The 23608-nt window shown below is 35.4% G+C and overlaps 4 protein-coding genes and 3 non-coding genes across 8 annotated transcripts; 4 read left to right on the top strand and 3 right to left on the bottom strand.

The window, feature by feature from the left end:
* Positions 1-129: 129 nt before the first annotated feature.
* Positions 130-18290, top strand: LOC109160990 (pentatricopeptide repeat-containing protein At3g49170, chloroplastic-like). 2 transcript variants are annotated; one of them, XR_002050852.1, is made up of 3 exons: positions 130-2449; positions 2616-2923; positions 3035-3338. XR_002050852.1 is itself a non-coding variant. In XM_019309283.1 (3 exons), exon 1 carries the CDS (start codon positions 670-672, stop codon positions 2431-2433), a length of 1764 nt encoding a protein of 587 aa, XP_019164828.1. In that variant the 5' UTR covers positions 130-669; the 3' UTR covers positions 2434-2449; positions 10725-10727; positions 18273-18290. The 2 variants fall into 2 exon arrangements, 1 of the variants encoding a protein (XP_019164828.1); XM_019309283.1 differs by lacking the exons at positions 2616-2923; positions 3035-3338 and adding exons at positions 10725-10727; positions 18273-18290.
* Positions 4106-4189, top strand: TRNAM-CAU. The gene is given in 2 exon segments: positions 4106-4143; positions 4154-4189. It is a non-coding gene; the product is annotated as a tRNA-Met (tRNA).
* LOC109160996 lies at positions 4272-7382 on the top strand. The gene is made up of 4 exons (XM_019309295.1): positions 4272-4448; positions 4550-4643; positions 5112-5321; positions 6401-7382. Exons 1-4 carry the CDS (start codon positions 4374-4376, stop codon positions 7099-7101), a joined length of 1080 nt encoding a protein of 359 aa, XP_019164840.1. The 5' UTR covers positions 4272-4373; the 3' UTR covers positions 7102-7382.
* Positions 7998-11695, bottom strand: LOC109160997 (sec-independent protein translocase protein TATC, chloroplastic). The gene is made up of 4 exons (XM_019309296.1): positions 11371-11695; positions 10322-10620; positions 9283-9573; positions 7998-8428 (listed from the first exon to the last, which is right to left on the bottom strand). The coding sequence occupies exons 1-4, from the start codon at positions 11588-11590 to the stop codon at positions 8219-8221; spliced, it is 1020 nt and encodes a 339-aa protein (XP_019164841.1). The 5' UTR covers positions 11591-11695; the 3' UTR covers positions 7998-8218.
* On the top strand, positions 12789-19549 carry LOC109160993 (origin of replication complex subunit 4). The gene is made up of 17 exons (XM_019309291.1): positions 12789-13001; positions 13080-13311; positions 13408-13498; positions 13605-13661; positions 13858-13905; positions 15515-15565; positions 15666-15709; positions 15859-15922; positions 16019-16105; positions 16968-17059; positions 17143-17224; positions 17629-17714; positions 17806-17915; positions 18149-18241; positions 18328-18392; positions 18502-18645; positions 19298-19549. Exons 2-17 carry the CDS (start codon positions 13202-13204, stop codon positions 19319-19321), a joined length of 1248 nt encoding a protein of 415 aa, XP_019164836.1. The 5' UTR covers positions 12789-13001; positions 13080-13201; the 3' UTR covers positions 19322-19549.
* Positions 19550-20182: 633 nt separating this feature from the next.
* On the bottom strand, positions 20183-20266 carry TRNAM-CAU. The gene is given in 2 exon segments: positions 20183-20218; positions 20229-20266. It is a non-coding gene; the product is annotated as a tRNA-Met (tRNA).
* Positions 20267-20348: 82 nt separating this feature from the next.
* TRNAM-CAU lies at positions 20349-20432 on the bottom strand. Its single transcript is given in 2 exon segments — positions 20349-20384; positions 20395-20432. It is a non-coding gene; the product is annotated as a tRNA-Met (tRNA).
* Between the last annotated feature and the right edge of the window lie 3176 nt (positions 20433-23608).

Below are 23608 nucleotides of genomic sequence, written 5' to 3'. Positions count from 1 at the left end.
GAGATTCAAACTTTTGGGAGAAAAAGAATTAACCAACTGATATGGTTGCTACAAATCTACAATAGTAGTGCGGGGGCGTAACTCAAGCAAGCACAATAAGTGACTACTAGTCATAGCGTCCAAGGAAACCCACCTCTGACGAGGCTAAGCACGCCCCAACAAGAGAGAAGGCTAGTGAGGGAAAAATTAGATCCCAAAGGTAAAGGATCGCGAGTTGCAAACGAGGCCAAGAGAAAAAAACTCGTCAGGGAAGAGCAAGAGTCTTCAGTACCTCTCTCTCGATACTCATCGTCTCCGATTACTCCAGCTGGTGGCTACGATTGGCGACAAATACTCCAGCTCGGCAGCTGGGCGAAGTGGGCGACTAACGACCGTACTACTGCTGCGAATCGGCAGGTGTTTGATGAAATTCATCACTGAAGAAACAAAAGAAGCATCAATTTTTATATCTTTACAAGAGTGATAAAGCCTTGAACTCAGAAATGCTATACACATATGATTCAACTCATATTCACCAGCTTTATGAGTTCTACTCTGAAATTAGATGATAATTACTGCTATACCATTAGAGTTTCTCTTAATCATACTTGAAATCCTGCCATGTCTGATATTGGACAGTGCAGAAGGCACAAACTATTCCATTGTGTCTTCATTCCCTAGACGTGGAAGATGGTGCCAGAAACTATTGCTTCACTTTTGCATCACTGCTCTAAGACTAAGGCACTCCGATGTGGCCTTTCTCTTCATTCTGCTGCTATTAAGACTGGCTTGCAGTGTGATGTTTTCACCTCCAATCATGTCCTCAACATGTATGCTAAGTGTGGCAATATCAAATTTGCCAGCCAAGTGTTCGATGAAATGTCTGAGAAAAATCTTGTGACGTGGTCAGCAATGATCTCTGGTTATGATCAAGCTGGGAAGCATATGATGGCTATCAACCTCTTTTCTCAGATGCATCTAGAGCCAAATGAATATATACTTGCTAGCAGTTTAAGTTCCTGTGCTAATCTCTTGGCGCTGAAAGATGGGCAACAGATCCATTGTAAGTCTATCAAATTAGGTTACTCTTCTGTCTCTTTTGTTTCCAACTCGCTAATGTCAATGTATATGAAATGTAGCAAATGTGATGATGCTTTATCAATTTTCACTAGTGCATCAGAACCTAGTGCTGTTTCTTTTAATGCAATAATTACTGGTTTGGTAGAAAATAATCACAAACAAAGAGCATTTGAGATGTTCAAACTTATGTGCCGACAAGGTTTGATTCCAGACCGGTTCACTTTTGTGGGATTATTAGGAACTTGCTGCACTGCAGAGGACTTGGGATTAGGGATGAGTTTGCATGGCCAGACAATCAAGCTACAACTTGACTCAACTGCTTTCATGGGAAACATATTAATTACAATGTACTCAAAGTTGAATTTGATTGACGAAGCAGAGAAGGTTTTTAGATTGATAAGTAAGAGAGATATTATTTCATGGAACACTCTGATTGCTGCCTGTTCTAATTGTGATGATCACCAAAAAGCCTTAAGCATTTTTAGAGATATGGTGAAACAATTTTTTGGCAAGATTGATGACTTCACCTATGCCAGTGTTCTTTCTGTATCTGCTGGTTTGGCTTCAATAAACCTAGGTGGCGAGCTACATGCTCATTTGATTAGAAGAAGGCCAAGTGTAGATGTAGCTGTTGGCAATGCCTTAGTTAACATGTATGCTAAATGTGGTTGTATGCAACGTGCTTATACTGTTTTTAAGCTAATGCATTGTCGTAATCTGGTTTCTTGGAATACCATCATCGCTGGATTTGCGAACCATGGTCATGGAAGAAAAGTAATAAAAATGTTTGAGGAGATGAAGAAACTTGGTCTGACGCCAGATTCTGTTACATATCTAGGACTTTTAACTGCTTGCAATCATGCGGGGCTTGTAGATGAGGGCCAATCTTTCTTCATTTCCATGAAAGAGATTCATGGGATCTCCCCTAATATTGAGCACTTCTCTTGCCTAATTGATCTTCTGGGACGAGCTGGGAGACTGAAAACTGCCGAAGAATATATGCAAGCGTATCCTTTTGGGAATGATCCAGTTGTTCTAGGCTGCTTACTTTCTGCATGTCGGCTTCATGGGGATGTTGCCATAGGGGAGCGGCTAGCTAAGAGGCTTCTCATGCTTGAGCCTGTTTCCACTTCACCGTATGTTTTACTGTCTAATTTATATGCATCAGATGGGATGTGGGGTTGTGTTGCTGAGGCAAGAAAATTGTTGAAGGGGAGTGGTCTGAAGAAGGAGGCTGGCCAGAGTCTGATTGAAGTCAAGGGATCTGTCGAAAAGTTTACTATAGGTGATTTTTCCCATTCAAGGATCAAGGAGATACTGCATGTACTCAGAAGTTTAAGCTCGATATGGGATGAAGAATATCAAAGCCATTGATTTGTCTGAAGGAGAGGTATTTTTTACCTTTTCTTTATTGCCTATTTAACCTTTAAAAAAAATTCCTATGATTACTTTAGTTTGAGATGAATGCCACATTATTCTTCTCACCTTGCTGGTTATTCTCCTTAAAACTGTTCTTTTAATCCTCCTTTACAAAATTTAACCTATTCATGGTGTAGCCTTTGGTAGTCAAATTCGGGTTAAAATTCCTGAACCGGGACGTGGCGGTTGACGGCAACGGTAGAGAGTCTGGAGACGTTGGCGGGGGCCTCAGGAAGAGTTATCTTTTCTGTCTAACTATCTAAAGAGTGGTACAATTCCAGATCTTTCCTAAGGATAGTTGGAATACATACTATCACATACTTCATACAATCACACAAGATTATGTAAGGTACATTGGTGGTGAAAGCCTGAAGATACAAAATGCTGTCAGTTGTTTGGTGGCAATTATGATTTCTGCTGTGGCATAAATCATCTCACTTAAGAGGTATATTTTCCGGATTTTAGCATTTAATCAGTTTTTAATTTTGATTAGCGCAGAAAATGACTTAATTTATGTATTGACATGGCATGGCCTGTTTGATTGGCACTTTGGCAGTTTTTTTCTTTCAAAAGGTTGAATCCTCAACCCCAAGGGTCCTCTACACCCTGGCCTGATAGAGCATTTGAGAGGATGTAAAGACAGTTTTCATTAATTGGGATGCCTGCCTGCCTTTGGTGTTCAGCGCACTATTTGTTCCTTGGATTCATACGTAACCAATCGTTATACCATGGACCGACCCCTGCCCCCTTGTAAGGCCAATCACTGACATAAAGTACAATTTTAAATACATTGAATGTTCATTTTTTGAAGGTTCATTATTTGTGTACTAAGGAAACTTTCAGTATATTAAAAATGAACATTTATTCATGGTCCACAATTATATGTGAAACAATATCAACTCTGTTCCACCTTGCTGAGCCATTGCCATTCTATTGGAGGTGGAGTGAAGTAAACTACTCGAGCAAACAAATGCTACATGTTTAGTCTTGACCATTAAGCCATCAATTGTTTTATCGTGTAGTAAATTTTGTCGTATTTTATACCTTTGAACTAGATTCCTTTGAACTAGATTTATAACATGGTAAAGCGAATTTAAGATCACATTAATTAAAATTAAGAACTATAAATTATATAATAGATTAATAGTAAACAATTGAAGGACTAAAATTGTGATTAGAAGAAAGAAGAGAGGATTTATGAAGAATGAAGAGATAATCCGAAAGTAAATAGTGGAGAGAGAAGCAATTGGGAGTTAGGGCAATAAATAATGTTTGGGTTTTGAGTAAAGGAAAATGACTGTGGGATAGAAATTGAGGAGAAAACGAGTCTGAGACTTCTCGTTTGTGGGGTCACAGGAGTCAATGCACCCTAGTGTGGGGCATTGACTCTTTGTGCTTCAGTAGGTTGAGATGTATAAATAAATACTACATTGTAATAGTCAAGATGTTTGACTTCTCCAAACTTATTTTTCTGCTTTACTCCATATCATATGAGCAGAAGGTGTTTGGCTTACTCCATATCGTTTAGTACAAAGTTAATAATGGTATAAAGAAAAAAGGTTGGAAATAGGGATGTGTTTGAAAAACTATTGGTATAAAAGCATATAATAAATTGAGAATTGACAAAGGGGTGGTGGCGCAGTTGGCTAGCGCGTAGGTCTCATAGCTTAGAGTAATCCTGAGGTCGAGAGTTCGAGCCTCTCTCACCCCATTATCTTTTCTCTACGGTTCAGTGTTGAATCCAAGCATGGTGGGTTTTGTTTAAAAAGTGATTGCACGACACGACCTTCTCTGCCCTAAACAAGAGCTCACGAACGCCGTCGTTTTTGTTTCCCCTCAGAAACCAGGCTCTTCTTCGCCACTCTCCAGTCTTCACGAGAGAGCGAGAGAGAGAGATGGGGAAAGCGGAGAGAGAGAAATTGAACGGACTTTTGAATGAGCATCTCAACACCATCCACGAAACTCTTCAGGTACTTAGTCAATCGATTAGTTGCTTTGAATTTTTTTCTCTTTCTCCTGGTTTTAGTTCGTCGCGAGTGAGAAAAATCTGTGTACGGTGATTGTGTTGCAGGTATTGGATCAAAACGCAGCTTCTTCTCTAGAAAGGATCAGCTGGAATGATGTTATTCAAATGGGCGAGCAGCTATCCAAGCAAGCCACCAACGGTACTGTCTTTGATGTCATAGCGATTTCAGTTTTCTAAGTTTCGTGCTTTGCTTTGAATATGTGGATACGAACTCCTAAGTTCATTATGCCTTCAAATGTTTAATGAATGAACTGAAATTTAGGCCTCATTTTTGGAATATTTCTTGTTTTGTGATATCCATATAGTTTTCAGGATTGTTCTAATTGTCATGCTAGTTGAGCTTATTGAGCATGTTAGGAAACAATTTTTACAAGCTTTACAAGGAATATGGTTTGACTTGATGTAAAGCTTTAGTACTGGAAACAATTTTTTATGCATGGAACTACCTGGTTTGGAGTAATTACAAGCTTGACAAAATAGGTCACATTCTTTGTTCTTTTGGGTAGGGGGTATATGGTGAGTGTCTTAAGCAGAGAATATTAGTTTGATTAGGGATTTGCGTTCTGCATTAAGGCTTAAATAGCAATTATTTGTTTTTATCATCCAGTTGGAATGCTTTGGACTGGAGAAACTCCTGAACTTAAAGTACTCGAGGAGAACATGTCTGCATATTTTAGTACACTACAGGGGCTACTTTTGCTCTCTCATGGTAGTACAGTCGGAGCTGGACCTACCCTTTCTGCTTGCATTCATGCATCCATAAAGCAAGTTATTGATAGCAGTTTCATCTTGATGAAAGATACAGTCGCCACATATGGTACTCTCTCTCTCTCTCTCTCTCTCTCTCTCTATCTCTCTCTCTCTCTCTCTCTCTCTCTCTCACACACACACACACACACACACACACACACACACAAAAGCATACAGACACTGTCAGGACATGCATATATGCTCTAACATAAACACACAAAACACAAATTTCAGAACTCTCAGCCTTTAAATTTATGCCTCTGTTATATTAGTTATCTTGCCATGGAAATTTGCATGTTCTGTACTATTATTGGGTTAGTCCTATTACATGGCCTATTGGTGTCTCCCTTGTGTTGATGTTTATTTCTTTGAAATGATAATGAGATTCCTTATTTTCATCCTTTGCAAATAGTGACTTAAGGTTTAAGAATAGCTTAATAGTATGGTTAAAACTGAATTACTTAGCCGGACAAGTAAAAGGTGAAAAGTCAATGACCTTTGCTAGGCTAAAACAGTTAGAAGACAATAGAGTAGTTATCTATAGATTTCATATAGAAGAATCTTTAAATCTAGATGCGGTAATATAGAATCTTCAAGTAAGAGGTTGATGTAACAATGGGTTGGGAAAAACTTTGATGTCTATAATGTTCTCAATTCTCATAATGGCATGGATGGTTGATGGTATGAACTTGGTAATAGAATCTTTAAGTAAGAGATTGATGTAAGAATGGGTTGGGAAAAACTTTGATGTCTATAATGTTCTCAATTCTCATAATGGCATGGATGATTGATGGTATGAACTTGCTATAGGATGCGAACACGAACACACACAAGCGCGCATATATATATATATATATATATATATATATATATATATATATATATATATATGATGTCTGTTCAATACATTATCTGACTATAGTCCAGGAGGGAGGTTCCTTGGGAACAAAGGGCCGCCCTTATAAAGATGCTACCAAGTCAAGAAACAAATAGCTCTATATGTTATGCATGCCAAAGTCTCTAACTATTTCTAGTATTCTGGGAGGGTCCATTAAATTTTTATCTTCTCATTCAAGATATTAGGTAAAATTGTATGTGATTATGGAGTAAGTTTCTTAAAACCAACATTCACCCAATGATGTGCAGGATCTCGCAATAAAACTCAAAAACTTTCAATTCCGCAGTTAGTTGGCACGGTCTGGGAAGCTTGTTCTGCTCTTAAGAAGACACCGGGCACAAATATCACAGCAATAGGTCGAGCGATGACACAGACTGCTGTTTCAATGAAGGATGTTCTTCGCGAAATAAAGGAACTCAAGCCAGCATCTTCTGAATCGGGGGATGAAGATTCTATAGAAGCGGAAAGCAAACCTGACGATAGTGATGATTTGTTTGACGGTGATCTAGGCAATGACCTGTCGCCCGAAGAAATGAAAATCGCTCAATTATCTACTAATGTGGTGTCTGAAACGCTCGTAGTTGTGAAGGAACTAATTCGCTCCATCACAGGATTACTCAAGCAGGAAAGCACCGAAAATTCCACTGCTTTTGTAGATTCTCTAGAGAGACTATTGAAGTTCTGTCAAGGAATTGGATTGCAGATCGATGAACTCGGGGCTTCTCTTTACCCCCCACAAGAAATTTCCTCAATAAGGAAGGCTATGGAAGTTATCTCGACCACCATAGATGAAATGACCTCGGAGTTGGAAAATCTCAAGGGCTCCACAGAAGGTTACCTTAAAGCGAGCACTGGTTTGAGAACTTCATTGAAACATCTTGGATCTGAATTAGGTTCTGCAGATTCAATCACACAGAATATGGAAAACCTTGCTGTGACTACAGAATAATTAGGACGAATGCACACCAGAGGTTTTGAGTGCAACATTAAGAATTTTGGTTCTCTTTTATAGCTTTGTGCATTGAGTTAAAAATTGGCAGCATCCCTATCAGCATATATATAGTTAGTCTGTTTGCAATTGATACAGTTGTGACAAATGTGATTTTGCAGTTAATGTTACAGCTTTGTAGTGATCATAGTATAAGTTCCATTCCTTGATCTTTAACATTTTCATAGTATAATTTGAGGCAAGCACAAATTATCGTAATATTGGATACTTGGATTGTAGAATTACATAAGGTATATTTGAATGTTTGATTGGTTAAATATTAAAAAAGAAATATATAGGCCATGTTTGGTAACATAGTTACCACTATTAGCTGTTTGATTTGGTTAAACAGCGCATGAGTGTTTGATTAATTAGCTTTTTGTAATAGTTTATTGTTCCAAAATGCTAAAATTCAAAAAGCTGTTCAAAACAGTTTTTTTGATAAAATTTTTGAGAACGTTATTTTGCATGTAATCAGCTAACAGTTAATTTAACAAACATCTTTCTACAATCAGTAGCTATTTACCAAACATTCCCATAATCAAATGACAAGAGTATTCATACTCTGGTTGATAAGATTTTAAGTTTGACTCCTTGTAAGATTGATTATTGACTGTTTAATTTGAGTCAATCAATTATAGGCAATTTAAATTAATTTACCTTTGTTGTTCTTTCTCGACTAAAAACAAGACTTCACCCAGAGTGCACCATCCACTCTGAACTTTTCTATAAATCTCTCATAAATCAAAAGAGTATCCATACTCAAAATAATAAAGGAACCAGGCAACAGAATAAACCTATCTCATGAGATGTTATTCCATTCCTGATCTAAATGCCACCTTTGAGAAAATAGATGATGAAAGCAATATTGCAGAGGCCTTGAAAACTCTTTATTTTACAGTGGTAACAAACTTTCACATTAAACAAGAAAGGAAAAACAAATATCATGACAAGAATAGAGTAAATGAAAGGCTATCTATACTATGCTCCAGTATACATTCTATGCTACATAAATCCACGGATCATATTTGAGGACCTGGGCATCTCTGAGCTGCTTGGAACAGATTTTTTGCTCCATCTATTTCCCAGAAAGCTTTACCACCCATGCTCCACCCAAGTAAAGCCCCAAAAGCGGGCCGGCAAGCAAAACCTGAGTGAGGGGGTCTGTCGATGGCGTAAGCACAGCAGCTGCAACCACGGCTCCTACCACCACATATCTCCAAATCGACAGCATTTGATCCCCAGATACTAGACCGGTTTGCCCCAGAAGCAGCTGCACAACCGGAACCTGCAAAGAAAACAAATCCACTCTCAATGTATATAACTTGACCTTTTATAAGTGGAAAAATATTGGTAATTTTGATCACTAATATAATCTAAGATTGAGCCAATGTCCCTCAATTGAGCTATAACCACACTAAAAGACTAAATCCAATTATATTGGACCCTCCCCTAAAACGAAAGCCATAGCTTTATACACCGATTCTTATACCATGGACCAAGTTCCATCTTGCATTGTGGAACCTGGTCCAAAAGTTACGTGTTTGCAGTCGATATATTCAATTACAGAGACAAGGGGTGTTTGGTAAATAGTTGTTAGCTGATTGGGTTAGTGGGTTTGACTAGTTGATAGCATTAGCTGATTGTATAAAAATGTTTGATAAATAACAAATAGCTAATTACATACAAAATGACTTTCTCAAAAAGCTGATCGAAAAAGCTTCTTTGAGCAGCTTAAAGCAGCTTTTTAAATTTTAGTGTTTTGGAGCAATAAGTTGTTACAAAAAGCTAATTAATCAAACACTCATATTGGTTGTTTAACCAAGTCAAACAGCTAATAGTTGTCAAATAAGTAAAATTTGGCTGATAGGCTAACTATTTTACCAAACAGGGCCATAATAGTTAACTGCAAGTACAAAATGTAAGATAGACCCTAGTCCATGGTATAATTTGCCTTTATAAACCCATATGTTCCTTTCTTATTTTTCAATGTGGGACTCTTAACAATCGCATTCATAATCAATGAAATAGATACATAATAAATACTCGGTAAAATAAATCCGCACACACTTCTAAAAGATTTTAGTTGGGGCAGATGACAAGTTTACATATCACGTGCACATAATGTAAACAAAGATTTACCTGGAAAGATAGTCCTGTGCTGAACATGAGCACGAGCACAAATTCAAAGTATTGATCAATGGACCACAATGATTCCACAGCCCCTTCCGCATAATTAACAAAGAAATTTAAAGCTGCTGGAGTGAGAACATAATATGAGAAGACAATTCCGGCATAGAAAAGTACGGAGGATCCTAGGACAATTGGTGCGAGGAATCTTCGTTCTGCCTTTGTTAAACCTGGAAGAACAAAGGCTATGATCTCATAGAGAATAACGGGGCTTCCTAGAAGGAGGCCACAATATCCCGACACCTGCACCAAACATGTAAATCATTGTATTACAATATGGAGAATATTTAAAGAATGGAAATAAAACACTAATACACAAAAAATATTAAAAAATGGAAGTGTATGAGTTGCTCCCATACACTATATATACAACAAGCACTATATATACATGCAACTCCTGTGGCTCTTAGTCCATGTCCTTAAAATAATGTCATTCATAATAGCTACTCAATATATTAATTTGGTAGTTGACCCTCGCTTTTCTTGTCTAAATTGGTCGGAGAGATTAGATGTAACTGAAAGGTAAAAGGACCTATATGACTATATGAGAATGCTAGGAGAAAAATAAAGCAGAAAAATGAAAGATTCTGGGGGTATTTGGTAAATAGCTGTTAGCTGATTGTGTTAGTGGGTTTGACTAGTTGATAGCATTAACTGATTGTAGAAAGATGTTTGGTAAATTAGCTGTTAGCTAATAGCTTATTACATACAAAATGACTTTCTCAAAAAGCTGCTTTGAGCAGCTTTTTGAATTTTAGTGTTTTGGAGCACTAAGCTGTTACAAAAAGCTAATTAATCAAACACTCGTATTGGTTGTTTAAAAGTCAAACAGCTAACAGTGGTCAAACAAGCCAAAATTGGCTGATAGGCTAACTATTTTACCAAACAGGGCCTTTATAGAGTGCTGGGAGAAAAAAACGAAGAAGACAACCTATCATACTAAACGGTTGACTTGAAAAGCAAGCAGAAACTACATAAACCGCATTCTAACCTTTAGTGTTGTGAAGAAAAATTCACCGGGACCTAGTTGTAAAAACCGAACACCCTGTGCACTAACGGGAGCTTCGAGAAACAATATAAGTTCCTTTGAGATAGCAAAACATCCCGCCATAGCACCACCAACAGCCAAGACTGAAACAATGAGTCTTTCCCGCAACTCCTCTAAATGGTCAAAAATACTCATTTCTTTATCATCTGGGAGAAGCTCTTTACTGGGATAAAGCAAATTATAAATAGCACTCCCTTCCAGATCTGGTTCATCATTCCGAAATATATTTTCTTCGGGGGCATCTGCATCGCAAATAAATGCAGGGTTAGAATCTGGAGGGAAAGAATCAATCCGTGTCAAATGATACATTGACTTCTGTAATCACAAAATTACTAATAAACAAGAGTATGTTTAGGACCTTGAGGGTAAATTTCTAATCCAAAACACATAAACAAGCAGTGATTTTAGGAGCATACTTATGCTCAACACAACCTGGGATTTTAGAAGTTTATTCAAATTTCTGGGCTTTAACACAACCTGTCGGTCAAATGCAGGTTCATACTTATGCAAACCAATTTGGATTGATTTCTCCCCAACACCCTTATCTTTTCATGGGTGTATGAATGGAAAAAGATGCTCAACACCATAATCAACTCTGTGTAAAATATCAAATCTTTAAGGAGTACCCAAACAAGCTAACATTTAGCTCCTCTGCCTTAGGAACTATCCTAGTATCCTAGATTACCAAGTTACAAACACAGCAAGCAGAACAATCCCAAGAATCAGAAAGCAAACAATCTTGCCCAATCTTTTAACTTGGATTAAACAAATTGAAAATTTGCCACAAAATCAGTAGAATTGAAACTCTGTCAGTGAGAGCTACACAGTATTAAGTGCACAAATAGGGGCAAAACAAGGATAATACTCAACACAAGATCAAACCAACACAGTGAACTTACCAAACCCAAAATTACCATTACCAATATATAAAACAAGAACAAGAAACACCCATATAAAAATTCCACAAATACCCATCCCATTAATCCACTCACCAAGCCTATCTTCAACAGCAGATTGTTGTTTCTCCGTGGCATCTTCAACAGCAGAGCAAACTAGGCTGCTGAATCTCCTTCTGCTTGGGAAAGCCAACCTGGGTTTTCTTTGGAACAGCTTCAAGCTAGCTCTTTGATTCGATAATTTTGAATTTAGGCATTTGAAACAGCGAGGGTTGTTGAGATTGAGATTGGGGATTATAGCGCTCGAGCTTCCCATCTCTCTGGGTATGCAAGAAAATGGGCAAAAACTCTACTGATGACTGGTCCTCCTGCGGCTTCGAGAAATGATATTTTCTGATACCAGCGTATTTTAGTGGACCTCGTTCGTATTTTCTAAAGTAAGCATCAGAATTAGAAATAAAAATAAAATGGCTAAAACATTTAAGGCACATGGCGACGGCGAATATATTATGCATTTATCATTTATGCATGTCCAATAAATTCACTACTTCAGACTTTTTTTTTTTTTTTTTTTTTTTTTTTTTGTCAATTGACAGATTTTTTTAAGCCAGAGTATATCAAATCTAACACATTAATTTTTAAATAAATATTCAAAATGGTCCATCGACTAAATCATAATTCACAAATTAAATTTTAACTATTGAATTTAATTTAATAAAATTCTCAACTATTCAATTCTTATTTTATTTGGTCATTCATCTAAAGCCCATCAATTTTGAGGTCATAAACATAATTTTAAATTCTACATACTGCATTTATCTATGGGATATCTATTTCTATGAGAATTCCCTCACTATATCGATCTCGGCCTCATTAGGGAGCCTGGAAAATCTCCATAACATTATTCTATGATATAACAATTTGATTTGTATTATCTCTTTTGAGCTCGACAACGGCAAGGAACTACGTGTCGTTAACATTTCGATGAATTCACTGGTTGCTTTCTCCTTCGCTGGAGAAACAAGCGATTTGGTCACCGATTTCTCCAGCGAAGGAGAAGGCAACCAATGGCCTTTTCCTTCGCTGGAGAAATCAGTGATCGGTGTCGCCGAAGACTAAATTGTTTTAAAAAAAAAATCGTAAGTGGGACTTGCATTTGTGGTCTGACATCAAAGGCATGTCCCAAACGTCATTTTCATATTTTTGTCCACAAAAATGGCCAGTCACATTTTGAGAAATACATATTTCTTCTTTTTTATTTCAGTGATTTTCCCTGAAGTCATAGTTGTAAGACCCAACATTGATGAGCTAATGAAAATACTATTATAATTAAGGAAATGTTGTAAAATTATATTTAAAATAGACAAATTTTTATTTAGACGGACATTTGATTATGTATACTGAGTCGTTGGAAATTCAATATTTTGGGAGAATATCGGACTTTGCGAGGGTGTCATTTGCAAAAAGGATTAATGGCCAAACAATGATATTTGGATTAATGGCCAAACAATGATATTTAAACCAAAAAAAGTAAAATATCACAAGCCTCAATCTTCCCTCCAAAAATTTCCCACCATCCGAGTCTTTCTTGCGCACTTCATAGTCGTCCGCAGCCACTCCCAACGCCGCCATTGACGAAGCTTTAAACTCCATCGCTGAAAAATCCGGCTGCACGGGAACCGCCTAGCGCTGACGTTGCTGCCTCGCCGATCCGGCTGCAAAATCCGGTATTGTTTGGTGATCTTTCTCGATTAATCGTGTACTACTACTAACTGTAATAACCTAATTCAAAATCGTTCCGTCAGTGAGTATATTTCAGATTAGTGCAATTTGATTCGCCGTCAGGAGTTTCTCCGATCGAAGGAAATAAATTCTCAGTTTCAGTGCCACATTTCCTGTTACTTCGCCGCAGTGCGAACTCCGTAAAATGGGCCGAGACAACCCGGCTGAGCAAGCGGTAGTCCTGCTCCGAACCCGTATATGCAATCCGAATTTCATCTTCACTCTTTTTTCCGACTCCCCTGACAGCAATTACAGGTGCTCCAGATATCCCATCTTTCACTTGCCAAAGGGGAAAAAATTCATTTTGAACAAATCAGATTTTTTTACCTTTAACACCAATTTATTTTTCAGCAAATTGAAGTATATAGTATCTAGCTCTGTCACCGAAGCTTGTAACAATTCTGTTTTGCTTCTTGGTCCGCGTGGTTGCGGAAAAAATGCGGTAAGGCCTTAGTTACTGACCCCGGAAAAAACTTTGAGTTATTATTAACTGCAGTGTCTATTTATCCAATCTATTTACCTTATTTTATTTATTTTTTTGTCTAAAGGTTTTGGAGCTTGTTCTCGAGGCTTTACTTAAGGAGTTTCCAGATATGATCTCCGTGGTACTGATTTTGTATCATTGGCTATTCTGATTTCAAATAAGTTAATGTCTGGGTGGTTTAATAGTCATTTGCTATTATTAAAATGAATATCTGAAAGAAAATGCCAAAAGTGAATTCTTTTGCATATTGAAAGGACAGTTGCTTTTCTAAATGTGTGAAATATTTCCAATGATAATTAAAGTTGCCGTGGTTTCAGATTAAGCTCAATGGGCTGTTGCACAGTGATGACAATTGTGCCTTAAAGGTCTGGCATCCCATTCCCTTTCTTATTTTGTTTTTGTTTTCTTTTATTTATTAGTTTTTACTTATGAGTTTTGTTTTGCATGTCAAAGGTTCTGATGTGAGCAAATTTATTTTGGATTATAAATTGTAAGTACTTTAGGTAGGACTTGACAGCTTCAACTGCATGGAAGTGAATTCTATTTTTGAATGACTAGATTGAAAGGCATATGAGTAGTCCATATTGGTTAGTCCAGAGTGGGTTTATCTTTTAGTAGTAGCTGACTTGCAAACCTCAGTTTGTAATGGTACTGCTATTTAATTCACCAAAACCTTTGTGTAATCTTACTTTCAACCTTGAAATAATAGGTTCAAAAAAATGGTTACTTGAATTGGCTATTGAGTCAAATTGACAAAAATTAAAACTGTAGGTAGAAAAAATCAATCATTTCTTTATCCAGTTCCAACAAAACCAGACATCCTTGATAGAGTTACTACAGATAGTTTGCCTCTGAAGGTGTGTAGATACAAAATCTGAATATGTAAATGTAGCTTAGCAAACTGGTGATCTGGTGGCATTTCTTTCTAGAAAATTAAGACACGAAGATATGGTCTGGTGAAGATAAAGTAAGAACCAAAATTATATGAAAGGTTGCCAAGCATTTAAGGTTGCTATGTCTTTGTGCTTGTATGAGATAAATGTAGGCCAGTTTTTATAAGTATGTTAAGAATTACTTTAATGACAGGAAATATGTGTTTAAATACCAAAATATGTTAAGAATCACTTAATGACAGGACTTATGTGTTTAAATACCAAAATGGTATTTGAATTGTCAACTTTACTTTCATCCATCATATTGCATTTCTCTTCACCACTCTCCTCTAATTCTTACTATACTGGTCGACATTTTGACTGCTCTATTTCCAATTTATTCTGGATATGCATTTTTCTTAACCTTTTTTTGAAAATGGAAGGAAACAAATGAAATAAGCATTGTAATCTCTTTCTTCTTTTAACCCCAATGTATCTCCTAGCTCTCTTTCTTCCTTCATTTTATCAAGGGAAAAAATTTATATGTAGTCAATATCATTTTGTATTTAGGGAGCTTTTAACACTCTGTACAGCATAATTTTGTGAAGATATTTCAAGGTTATTTCTGGAAATTCATGCAAGCAAGGACCATTGGATGAATCCAAAATTGAGAGAAAACTAGCTTAGAATTTCCTTAAATTCCCCAAGGGGTATTGTTGTACAGCATGCTAGAAGTTTCAATTGAACTTTCCATTTTGTCTCAGCAAAGATTGAAACTGATCTTTACCTCATTTTTATTTGAACTCCTGACTTCTCGTGGTGCTTGTTTATAACTTCATGAAGCATGAAGGTAGACGCCTAGTGCACTAGGCTCTTGCCTTCTTGGATGCAGGACTTATTTTGACTAAAAGGCGTGCGAGGCATAACTTGAATGATTTCTTTGTACTAGTGGTTAAGTAGATGTAGCATGCTAGAATTTCTAACTTTAAGTAGTTCTTCTTGTTGAGCCAAGTTGTAGTAATGCAGCTTTGCGTATTCTCTCCTAAATGACCAAAGTACTACATCTCTCTCCTTGGCTTGATATAATCATTTCATCATACAGGAGATCACGAGGCAATTATGTTCGGAGCATCAGCTGGTTTTCTCAAAAATGGTAATGGATACCTTCTATTGTTTTTGTTTTTCTCCTCCTCCTCCTTCTTCTAATCCTCTCACTCAATACATCAGTAATGAAAAACAAAAAAATGTTACAGGCATCATTTGATGATAACTCTCAATTCTTGATAGCTATGCTAAGGTATGTCTTTGCATGTGTAATTAACAATCTTTTTCTCTTGTCATGAAAGAGAGCGGGATCCTTTTAATCTGTGAATGTTTTTAGATAAGAATATCTCTAGTTTTTAACTTCCCCCCCTGTTGCATGTACTTATGTGATGCTTTTTATAGGGAGTGTGGATTAGCTCATAAAACAGTTATCTTTGTACTGGATGAGTTTGATCTTTTTACACAGGTAAGTTCACAAGCAGAAAAATGGCAGATAAAAGCATTCTGTATTGAAGTTAAAATTTTCCATACCAGATGCTTATTTGGCTTTCCTTCTTTTCAGGGTAAACAACGGTTGCTCTATAGTCTGCTAGATGCAATGCAATCTGTGACATCACAAGCTGTGGTTATTGGTGTCAGTTGCCGGTTGGTATGTTACCTTTCGGTTTCTGCTTTTTTAAAAAAAATTATATATGTAATGTTTGCTCTGTTTTGATTATTCACTTGTAGAAGCAATTTCTTATGTACAGAATCTTGTCACTGTCTTTAAGAGATTGTGACATGAGCAATCTTGATTGCTCATGCTCATTTTTAAAGTTTATTGTTGCTTATGAAAATAAATTAAGATATTGTAGAAGTGTTTGCATGTGCTCATGAGCAACACCTTTAGTAATTTCTACATTATGGAATACTATTTGTAGACTGCTGAAATCACCATTCAATAGAATTTTTTTTTTAAAAAAATTAAATTAATCTTTAAATATCCATATATTTGATACATGCTTTGGGCTGTGCAAAACATATGGTGTGTTCGGTATAAGGAATTGAAAATAAAATAGAACCGTGAGCCTGTATGCATATAAAACTTTAGTAATCCTTGTTTAAAATTTAATTTAAAATAATAGAAACACACACAAAAAAAATTGATTATCTATGTTTGAAAACCTGCAAAGTAGGATATCATTTTTTTAAAGAATAAAACAATAGTAATTCAAATATGATGTCCATTTTGTTTAAAAAATACTTCAGACATGTAGAGGTTAGCAGTTCAAGAGGCTCTATTATATGTTATTGTCAAATGTCTAAATAATATAATCAATGTGAGACTTAAAGATGATTGGTTTAGCCGTTTAGGTGTGAGAAGTAAGGCTAATAAATGACATGAGAGTTTTTGCAGAACTGTTTAGGTCAGTGTGGACAAGGCTTAGTTGATGGAATTAAAAATTGTTAGGCACCTGGTCTTCCTTTGATGTATTATATTGATGCTGAAATAATTTCTATGCACCTTATAGGATGCTGATCAACTTTTAGAGAAAAGAGTAAGGTCTCGTTTCTCACATAGGAAGCTGATATTTCTACCTCCATCAAAGGAAGATTTGGAACGGTAACTCTTCACTTCATAGCTTAGTTTATAAGACTTCTTGCTCAATAAGCTGTTGTTTTGACATTTGTAATTTGGTTGATCAGAATTCTCAAGCACATTTTGCTGTTGCCAAAGGACTTCGGCCTTCCTACTAAATATGTAGATGCTTTCAATACCAAGCTTCTTGTATCCTCTCTCTTCATTTTTGTTAGTTATATTTAGAAAATGTGTGCGTTTTTACCATGTACACATTTTCATTAGTTGATCATCTTTATCTTTGGAAGATAAATAGAACTTCAGGTTTTTCGTTTCATTTTGGATGGTCATCATGTGATTGTCCGTCCATCCACTGGAAGATTGAGTGAAGGCCTAATATCCTGCTTTAATGCCCGTCTGTTAGGGGAGAAATTGTTTAAAACTCATATTTCATCTTCTGATACCTTACAATTCATTCCTTGATTGTTCAGACTCTACTATCTTGTTCTCATTTGGTTTCAAATTAAACTTTCATAGGATATAAAATGAAATCAATTACATTTTTGTTTTCTTCCAGTTCTGTAACATGTTACATAATCCTTGATATTATCCAGAGTATTTTATCAGATGACAAATTCAAAGACATCGTTGAGTCATTGTGTACCTATGATTCAACTTTCAACCATCTTTTAAGATTCCTGTAAGTTGACATCTGTTTTTGAAGAGCAAAATTTGTTGATAGATGCTTTTTCTTATTTAATTGAAAATCCTCACACTTTTCTTGACATTAGGTTCTCTGCTGTGTGTCAAATGGATATGAAATCTGGTTTCCTATCACTTGATAACTTTAGAACTGCACTCTCAAATACTCAAAGGCAACCCAAGTTGGAATGTCTGAAAGGTAAGCGATATTTTACCATTCACTGTTTCCTTGCTCCAACTGTTTTCATTTGATAAAAAAATATTTTGTTTTACATTCTTTTACCACCTAAATGTTAATTCTATAGAATATAATGGATCATATTTTACTCTCCCTCCTATTTTATCTCCCATTTTCTTTCCTCCCACTTTACACATCCAAACACAGCATAAATGTTTTGAGGTAAAGCAGTGCAAATTTAACTTGCAATACAGATTGCTCTATTTTGGAGCTATATATTCTTGTTTGCCTGAGAAGGTTGGAAGCCAACGAGCAAGAAACATGCAACTTCAACTCTATAATGAAAGGTTTGCCACAGTGAAAATTCCATCCGTATAGTTATATACCGGGTTCCCTGTTTTTCTTCTGCTTATCAAGCCGTCATGTCTTGCAGAGTACAAAATTGTTCACGATTCTTTCAAAACAAGTGATTATTATGCAAGGGATGTTTGCCTCCGGGTATGCTCTACATCCTTGAGTGTGCTAAAACTTAAAAATTGAAATATTGGTATAATGGTATGTACTAATAGATTAATAGTCTAATACCCATTTTGTTTTCTGTATAAAGGCATTTGAGCACCTTTTGCAGCGTGAGCTAATCTCCTTCGTGGAGAATAGAGGCCACAACCAGTCTATTGAATTCAGGCCAGTACAGCTTCTAATATCACTGCATGAACTTCAACAAGGACTGAAATCTTGGGGCTGTTGTCCGGTATGCACATTGAGCAAGAATTATATTTTTTGTTTAAAATTTGTCCATGCTTTATTTTCATTTTTGGAGGGTTTGGTAAATAGATGTTAGCTGATTATGGGTTAGTGGGATTGATTAGTTGATAGCATTAGTTGATTATAGAAAAGTGTTTGGTAAATTAGCTGTTAGCTGATTACATGCAAAATGACTTTCTCAAAAGAGCAGCTTTTTTAATTTTAGCATTTTGGAGCAATAAGTTACAAAAAGTTAACTAATCAAATACTCAATATTGATTGTTTAACCAAGTCAAACAACTAATAGTGGTCAAATAAGTCAAAATTGGTTGATAAACTAACTATGTTACCAAATGTGGCCTTTGTTTTCTAGATTATAATAGCATTTTCATTTTGTTTTCCTGATTATAAATTATAATAGCAAACTCAATAGGTTATTGGTTCAGATATTTTTAATTATGTTATATTTAGATATAAATTTGGTTCATATATTTTTAATTATGTTATATTCAGATATAAATTCGGTTCAGATATTGAATATTTCATGAAAAGTGTGGAATTTGAAACTTAATAGATGAAATGTTTTCCTCTTTTATTTGGTGTGATGAAGCCCAGGTTCTGGGCTGGGTGTCTTATGCCTTGTTTACCTCTTGTTGCAGGTTATTCTCCATAAATTAATCTAATCACAACCTTGTCATCAGCATTTTTGGCGCACCATTCCAAACACTCTCTTAAGATGATCAGAAGTCTTGTATCTCATTTCTCAAGCACCATCCTTCTGCATTCTCCTCGGTTTAGCAATATATGTGTATGCATTTTCCATGAATTGACAAAATTAGTGGGTTTTCGTGGCTGGCCAATTGTTCTTTGACACGTAAACAGAAAAATTTGCATGTTTATTATTATTATTATTATTATTATTATTATTATTATACAACAAATAGAAGCAAAAAATATTAGAATTTACTAGGGCATCTTCAATGGAGGAGATTAAATAGGAAGAGAGGGAGATAAACAATTGGAAGGGAGGGAAGTATACTCTATGGAGATAACTTTGTCTTCGCAGAGTATGTTCTGCTGCACGTTAGCATGGTGCTCAAGCGTCACAATTCACTTGTAGGGGTGGGGGACAGCCCACCGTTGCTATTTGTAGCCTCATGGCTGTTGACCTGTTGTTTGTTACAATTTATTATTATTATATTTTTATAAAATTACCGAGTATATTTTTAAAATTTTGTTTTCATATTTTGGTTTTAATTTATTTTTAAATTTTTTAATTGTATTAATTGTTGTTATATTTATTATTTAAAATTTTGTATGTAATTAAATGTTAATTTGTTTCGTAAGCAATTTCAAATATGAATTTTAATTTATAAAATTATATTTTATAATTCAAGAATTTTTTTATTTTGTCATTTATAATATATATAATGTGTAAGAATGAGAGAGTAAAACACCCAGAAAAGGGTTAGATAGAAAATAGGATGATAGATTATAATGTGATGTCGAAGCGTATGATAAGATATGTAATCAGAAAAACGCATTGGGGTGAGAGAGGCTCGAACTCTCGACCTCAGGATAACTCTAAGCTATGAGACCTACGCGCTAGCCAACTGCGCCACCACCCCTTCGTGTGCATTTTTATTTGTAAAGCTTAATATACAAAACTTCTCTTACCCATCCTTATTTCCGATCTTGGGAAAAAATGTATGGGGTGAGAGAGGCTCGAACTCTCGACCTCAGGATCACTGTAAGCTATGAGACCTACGCGCTAGCCAACTGCGCCACCACCCCTTTGTGAAAATCTGATGCATTGTACTTGTATAATATAACCCATCTCTATTTCCAAGCCTTTTTCTTTATACTATTATTAACTTGTAGTAAATGATATGGAGTGAAGTAGGAAAATAACAACAATAAAAATACGGAAAATGCTTTATTTTCATAATGAATTTCCCCTCTACTCTTTCTCTTTTTGGGTGTTCATGAATTAGCCGATCTCATAACTAATTAAAATTAAAATTTAGTTACTAATTAGATAATGCCATATCGTGAGGGAAAGATTAGATAGAAGATATATGACGATTGTGTAGTATTATTCTAACAATAATCACATGTGCCACATTTAAATGGTCATTTAGGAGCAATTTATGTGCATGCAGTGAACACATTATGTGTTTGCACATAATCTGTAGACACATAACATGTTAACTGCATATACATAACCTGACTGTCATTTTGGATTAGGGTTCACAATGTAAGATGGACCCTGATCCATGATATAACAATTGACTCAGTACAACCGTACAATCATACATGTTTTCTCGATTATACTTGGTGCTGATTGACACCTTAAAATTTCCCATTTCTACGAAACTTCTACAATATTTTACAAAATTAACAATAACCTTAAATTATTGCTTCAATTGTTGTGAAATCTCAACATGTATTCCTTTCTTTGCAAGTTTGCATATCAGGTTTCATGGACCTTTTCAAATTGGAGTGAAGAAGCCTAGTTGGTAGCTACAAAATGTATATCAACTATGAAACTCATTTGCACTGTACAAATCGATGCCAAAACCAAAATTTTGGGATTTAAGAAGTTTATAGACTAAAGTTAAACCTAGCTGCCTTTTTGCTTGAAAAATGTCAATTACTAATATGTGCCAATAAGTAAAGGACAACAGTTTCAGGACCCATCCAGGGTATGAAGAAAGGAACTTCCATCAATGAAAAACCTTTTTTTTTTTTTTTTTTTTAATGTTAAAAATTAAAAATTATTATATTTAGAATAATTAAACGCCCTCCCAGTCGAGCTCGTTGCACATGATTTTCCTAATGTAATTTACCTCTCGTGTGGTTTGCGAGCTATTACATGAGAGTATGAGTTGGATAATGGTTGTGAATTTCTCTGGACACAAAAAAATAATCAAAGAAAATTTGAGTAATGAGAGAAATTTTTTAAGGAATAATGCTCAAATAGACCACTAAACTACACGCGATTATGTAAACAATTCAAAATTATACAATTAAATCAAAATTGACTTGTTTAACTGATTATTGTTGATGTGTCAGACTAGTTAATTTTTCAGTCTGTAATGTCAAATAACGAGCTTTAGTGAGTCCCGACGACCCTTTAATAGGTGTATCTTTGATGGTACACAATCAAATCTACTTCCAGTATCTTATATATACCAAATCCCTTTGCTGTTAAGTCACTCAAGCAGTTGCAGTACGAAATGGGTCACGGTTTCTGTGCTTCTATAACTACTCCTAACGGAATAGGGTGTGCTGGGCAGTTGCCAAAGAACAAGGTAACTACCTTTGACCATCTAACTCCTTTTATATACACCAAATGCATGTATTATATTGCACATTTAGAATTTACTATATTGTTCTTGGGTTTGACCTAGGTTAAACCGGGGATGAGAATTGGCAGAGACAATAAAGTCATAGATGATGAAATCGGGTCAAATTGATTGTTATCGACTAATTGTGGGATCAAAAGTGAAGGATGAAAATGAGCGTATTAATACCCAAAACAATTTGACGATATGGCCTAATTCATTATCAATTCATTTAAAATGGTCACTTGACTATGCAAAATTGATCTAGGGGGTACATGTTTGGCAAATACAGAGTAACTGTTAGCTGATTGGGTTATTGTCTTTGACTAGTTGATAATATTAGCTCATTGTAGAAAGATGTTTGGTAAATTAGTTGTTAGCTAATATATAGCTGATTACATGTAAAATGACTTTCCCAAAAGGCTGATCAAAAAAGTTGTTTTGAACAACTTTTTAAATTTTAACATCTTGAAACAATAAGCTGTTACAAAAAGCTAATTAATTAATCAAATACTTATATTCGTTGTTTAACCAAGTCAAACAGCTAATAATTGTCAAATAAACAAAATTAGCTGATAAGCTAATTATGTTACCAAACATGATCTTAGTTTAGTCCCTTACTATTCTAAACTGAGGACTAAATTAAATTATGACATAGTCAAAGGAACCTTTATGGAGACTCTCAAAATGGACAAAGATAGAAATATTGAGGATGATATATGGTCAAACTAATAATTATAGGTTAAATGCAAAAATGATATTGAAGTTGTAGGATTAAAAGTAGAATTAACTTAAAAAAAAAAAATCATGATTGTGATTTGTGAGTATTAAAAAAGATAAAAATAAAAAGGAAAACATTGCTTAATGATACCATGGCCGAACCTTATTTGACAAGCTCAATATGCTATCTATTGGCATCTCATAATATAATATATTAGGTTTGTTTGGTAAATAGAGGTTTAACAGAATAAAAATATTAAAAGTAAAAAAATTACCGGGGTTGACCACTTTAGCAAACATTTATTAATTAAAAATTCTCTCCAAAATTAACGGGGTTGTCCGCACGGGCTTAACTCATTGATTCAGTAGGCAGTATTTGGAAGAAGAGACTAATGTTCAAACATCGGCAGCGGCAGTATGGGTTTATGTTCAAAGTGAGCAGATCCCTTGTGTGGACCGACATTTGACGGCTCTGTCTGCTGAGCCATCATGTCACCGTAAATTACATCCTCTCAAATGCTCTATTAGTCGGGATGTGGGGTCCTTAAAGTTGGGAATTGAACATTTTGAGAGAAGAAAAAAATCAGTTTAAAAAAAAAACAAAAAAACAAAAAAACTATACACACATCTCACAAATGATAAACATTTAATGCAATTAACTGATCAAAATTGCTAACATAATTTACTATTTGTTAATCAATTTATTATTCACTAATTGTTAATTGAGAAACAAGTCATTAACTAATCACTTGGTGTGTGTATATACACACAGAGATGAATTTGACTTTTTTTAAAAAAAAATTTTTATTTACAGTTTTGAGAGCCACAGTATAGACTATGTTTTTTTTTTTTTCCTTTTCTTTTAGTGTGGGGGGAGGGGGTGTTACGACTGAAATTCGCGGT

Source organism: Ipomoea nil, unplaced genomic scaffold, assembly GCF_001879475.1.
Source record: "Ipomoea nil cultivar Tokyo-kokei standard unplaced genomic scaffold, Asagao_1.1 scaffold2921, whole genome shotgun sequence".
In the NCBI taxonomy this organism is placed as follows: domain Eukaryota; kingdom Viridiplantae; phylum Streptophyta; class Magnoliopsida; order Solanales; family Convolvulaceae; genus Ipomoea; species Ipomoea nil.
Note: the sequence above shows the minus strand (reverse complement) of the source record. Positions and strands in the feature narration are given on the sequence as shown.

Bases quoted from the DNA above. Each gene is read 5' to 3' on its own strand.
- LOC109160990 (XM_019309283.1), top strand. From the start codon at position 670: ATGGTGCCAGAAACTATTGCTTCACTTTTGCATCACTGCTCTAAGACT.
- LOC109160993 (XM_019309291.1), top strand. From the start codon at position 13,202: ATGGGCCGAGACAACCCGGCTGAGCAAGCGGTAGTCCTGCTCCGAACC. The intron at 15,710-15,858 runs GTATGTCTTTGC...TGCTTTTTATAG, and splicing joins TTCTTGATAGCTATGCTAAG to GGAGTGTGGATTAGCTCATA. The intron at 15,923-16,018 runs GTAAGTTCACAA...CCTTCTTTTCAG, and splicing joins AGTTTGATCTTTTTACACAG to GGTAAACAACGGTTGCTCTA.
- LOC109160996 (XM_019309295.1), top strand. From the start codon at position 4,374: ATGGGGAAAGCGGAGAGAGAGAAATTGAACGGACTTTTGAATGAGCAT. The intron at 4,449-4,549 runs GTACTTAGTCAA...ATTGTGTTGCAG, and splicing joins CCATCCACGAAACTCTTCAG to GTATTGGATCAAAACGCAGC. The intron at 4,644-5,111 runs GTACTGTCTTTG...TTTATCATCCAG, and splicing joins ATCCAAGCAAGCCACCAACG to TTGGAATGCTTTGGACTGGA.
- LOC109160997 (XM_019309296.1), bottom strand. From the start codon at position 11,590: ATGGGAAGCTCGAGCGCTATAATCCCCAATCTCAATCTCAACAACCCT. The intron at 9,574-10,321 runs GTTAGAATGCGG...TGTTTGGTGCAG, and splicing joins TTTTCTTCACAACACTAAAG to GTGTCGGGATATTGTGGCCT. The intron at 8,429-9,282 runs GTAAATCTTTGT...TTTTCTTTGCAG, and splicing joins GCACAGGACTATCTTTCCAG to GTTCCGGTTGTGCAGCTGCT.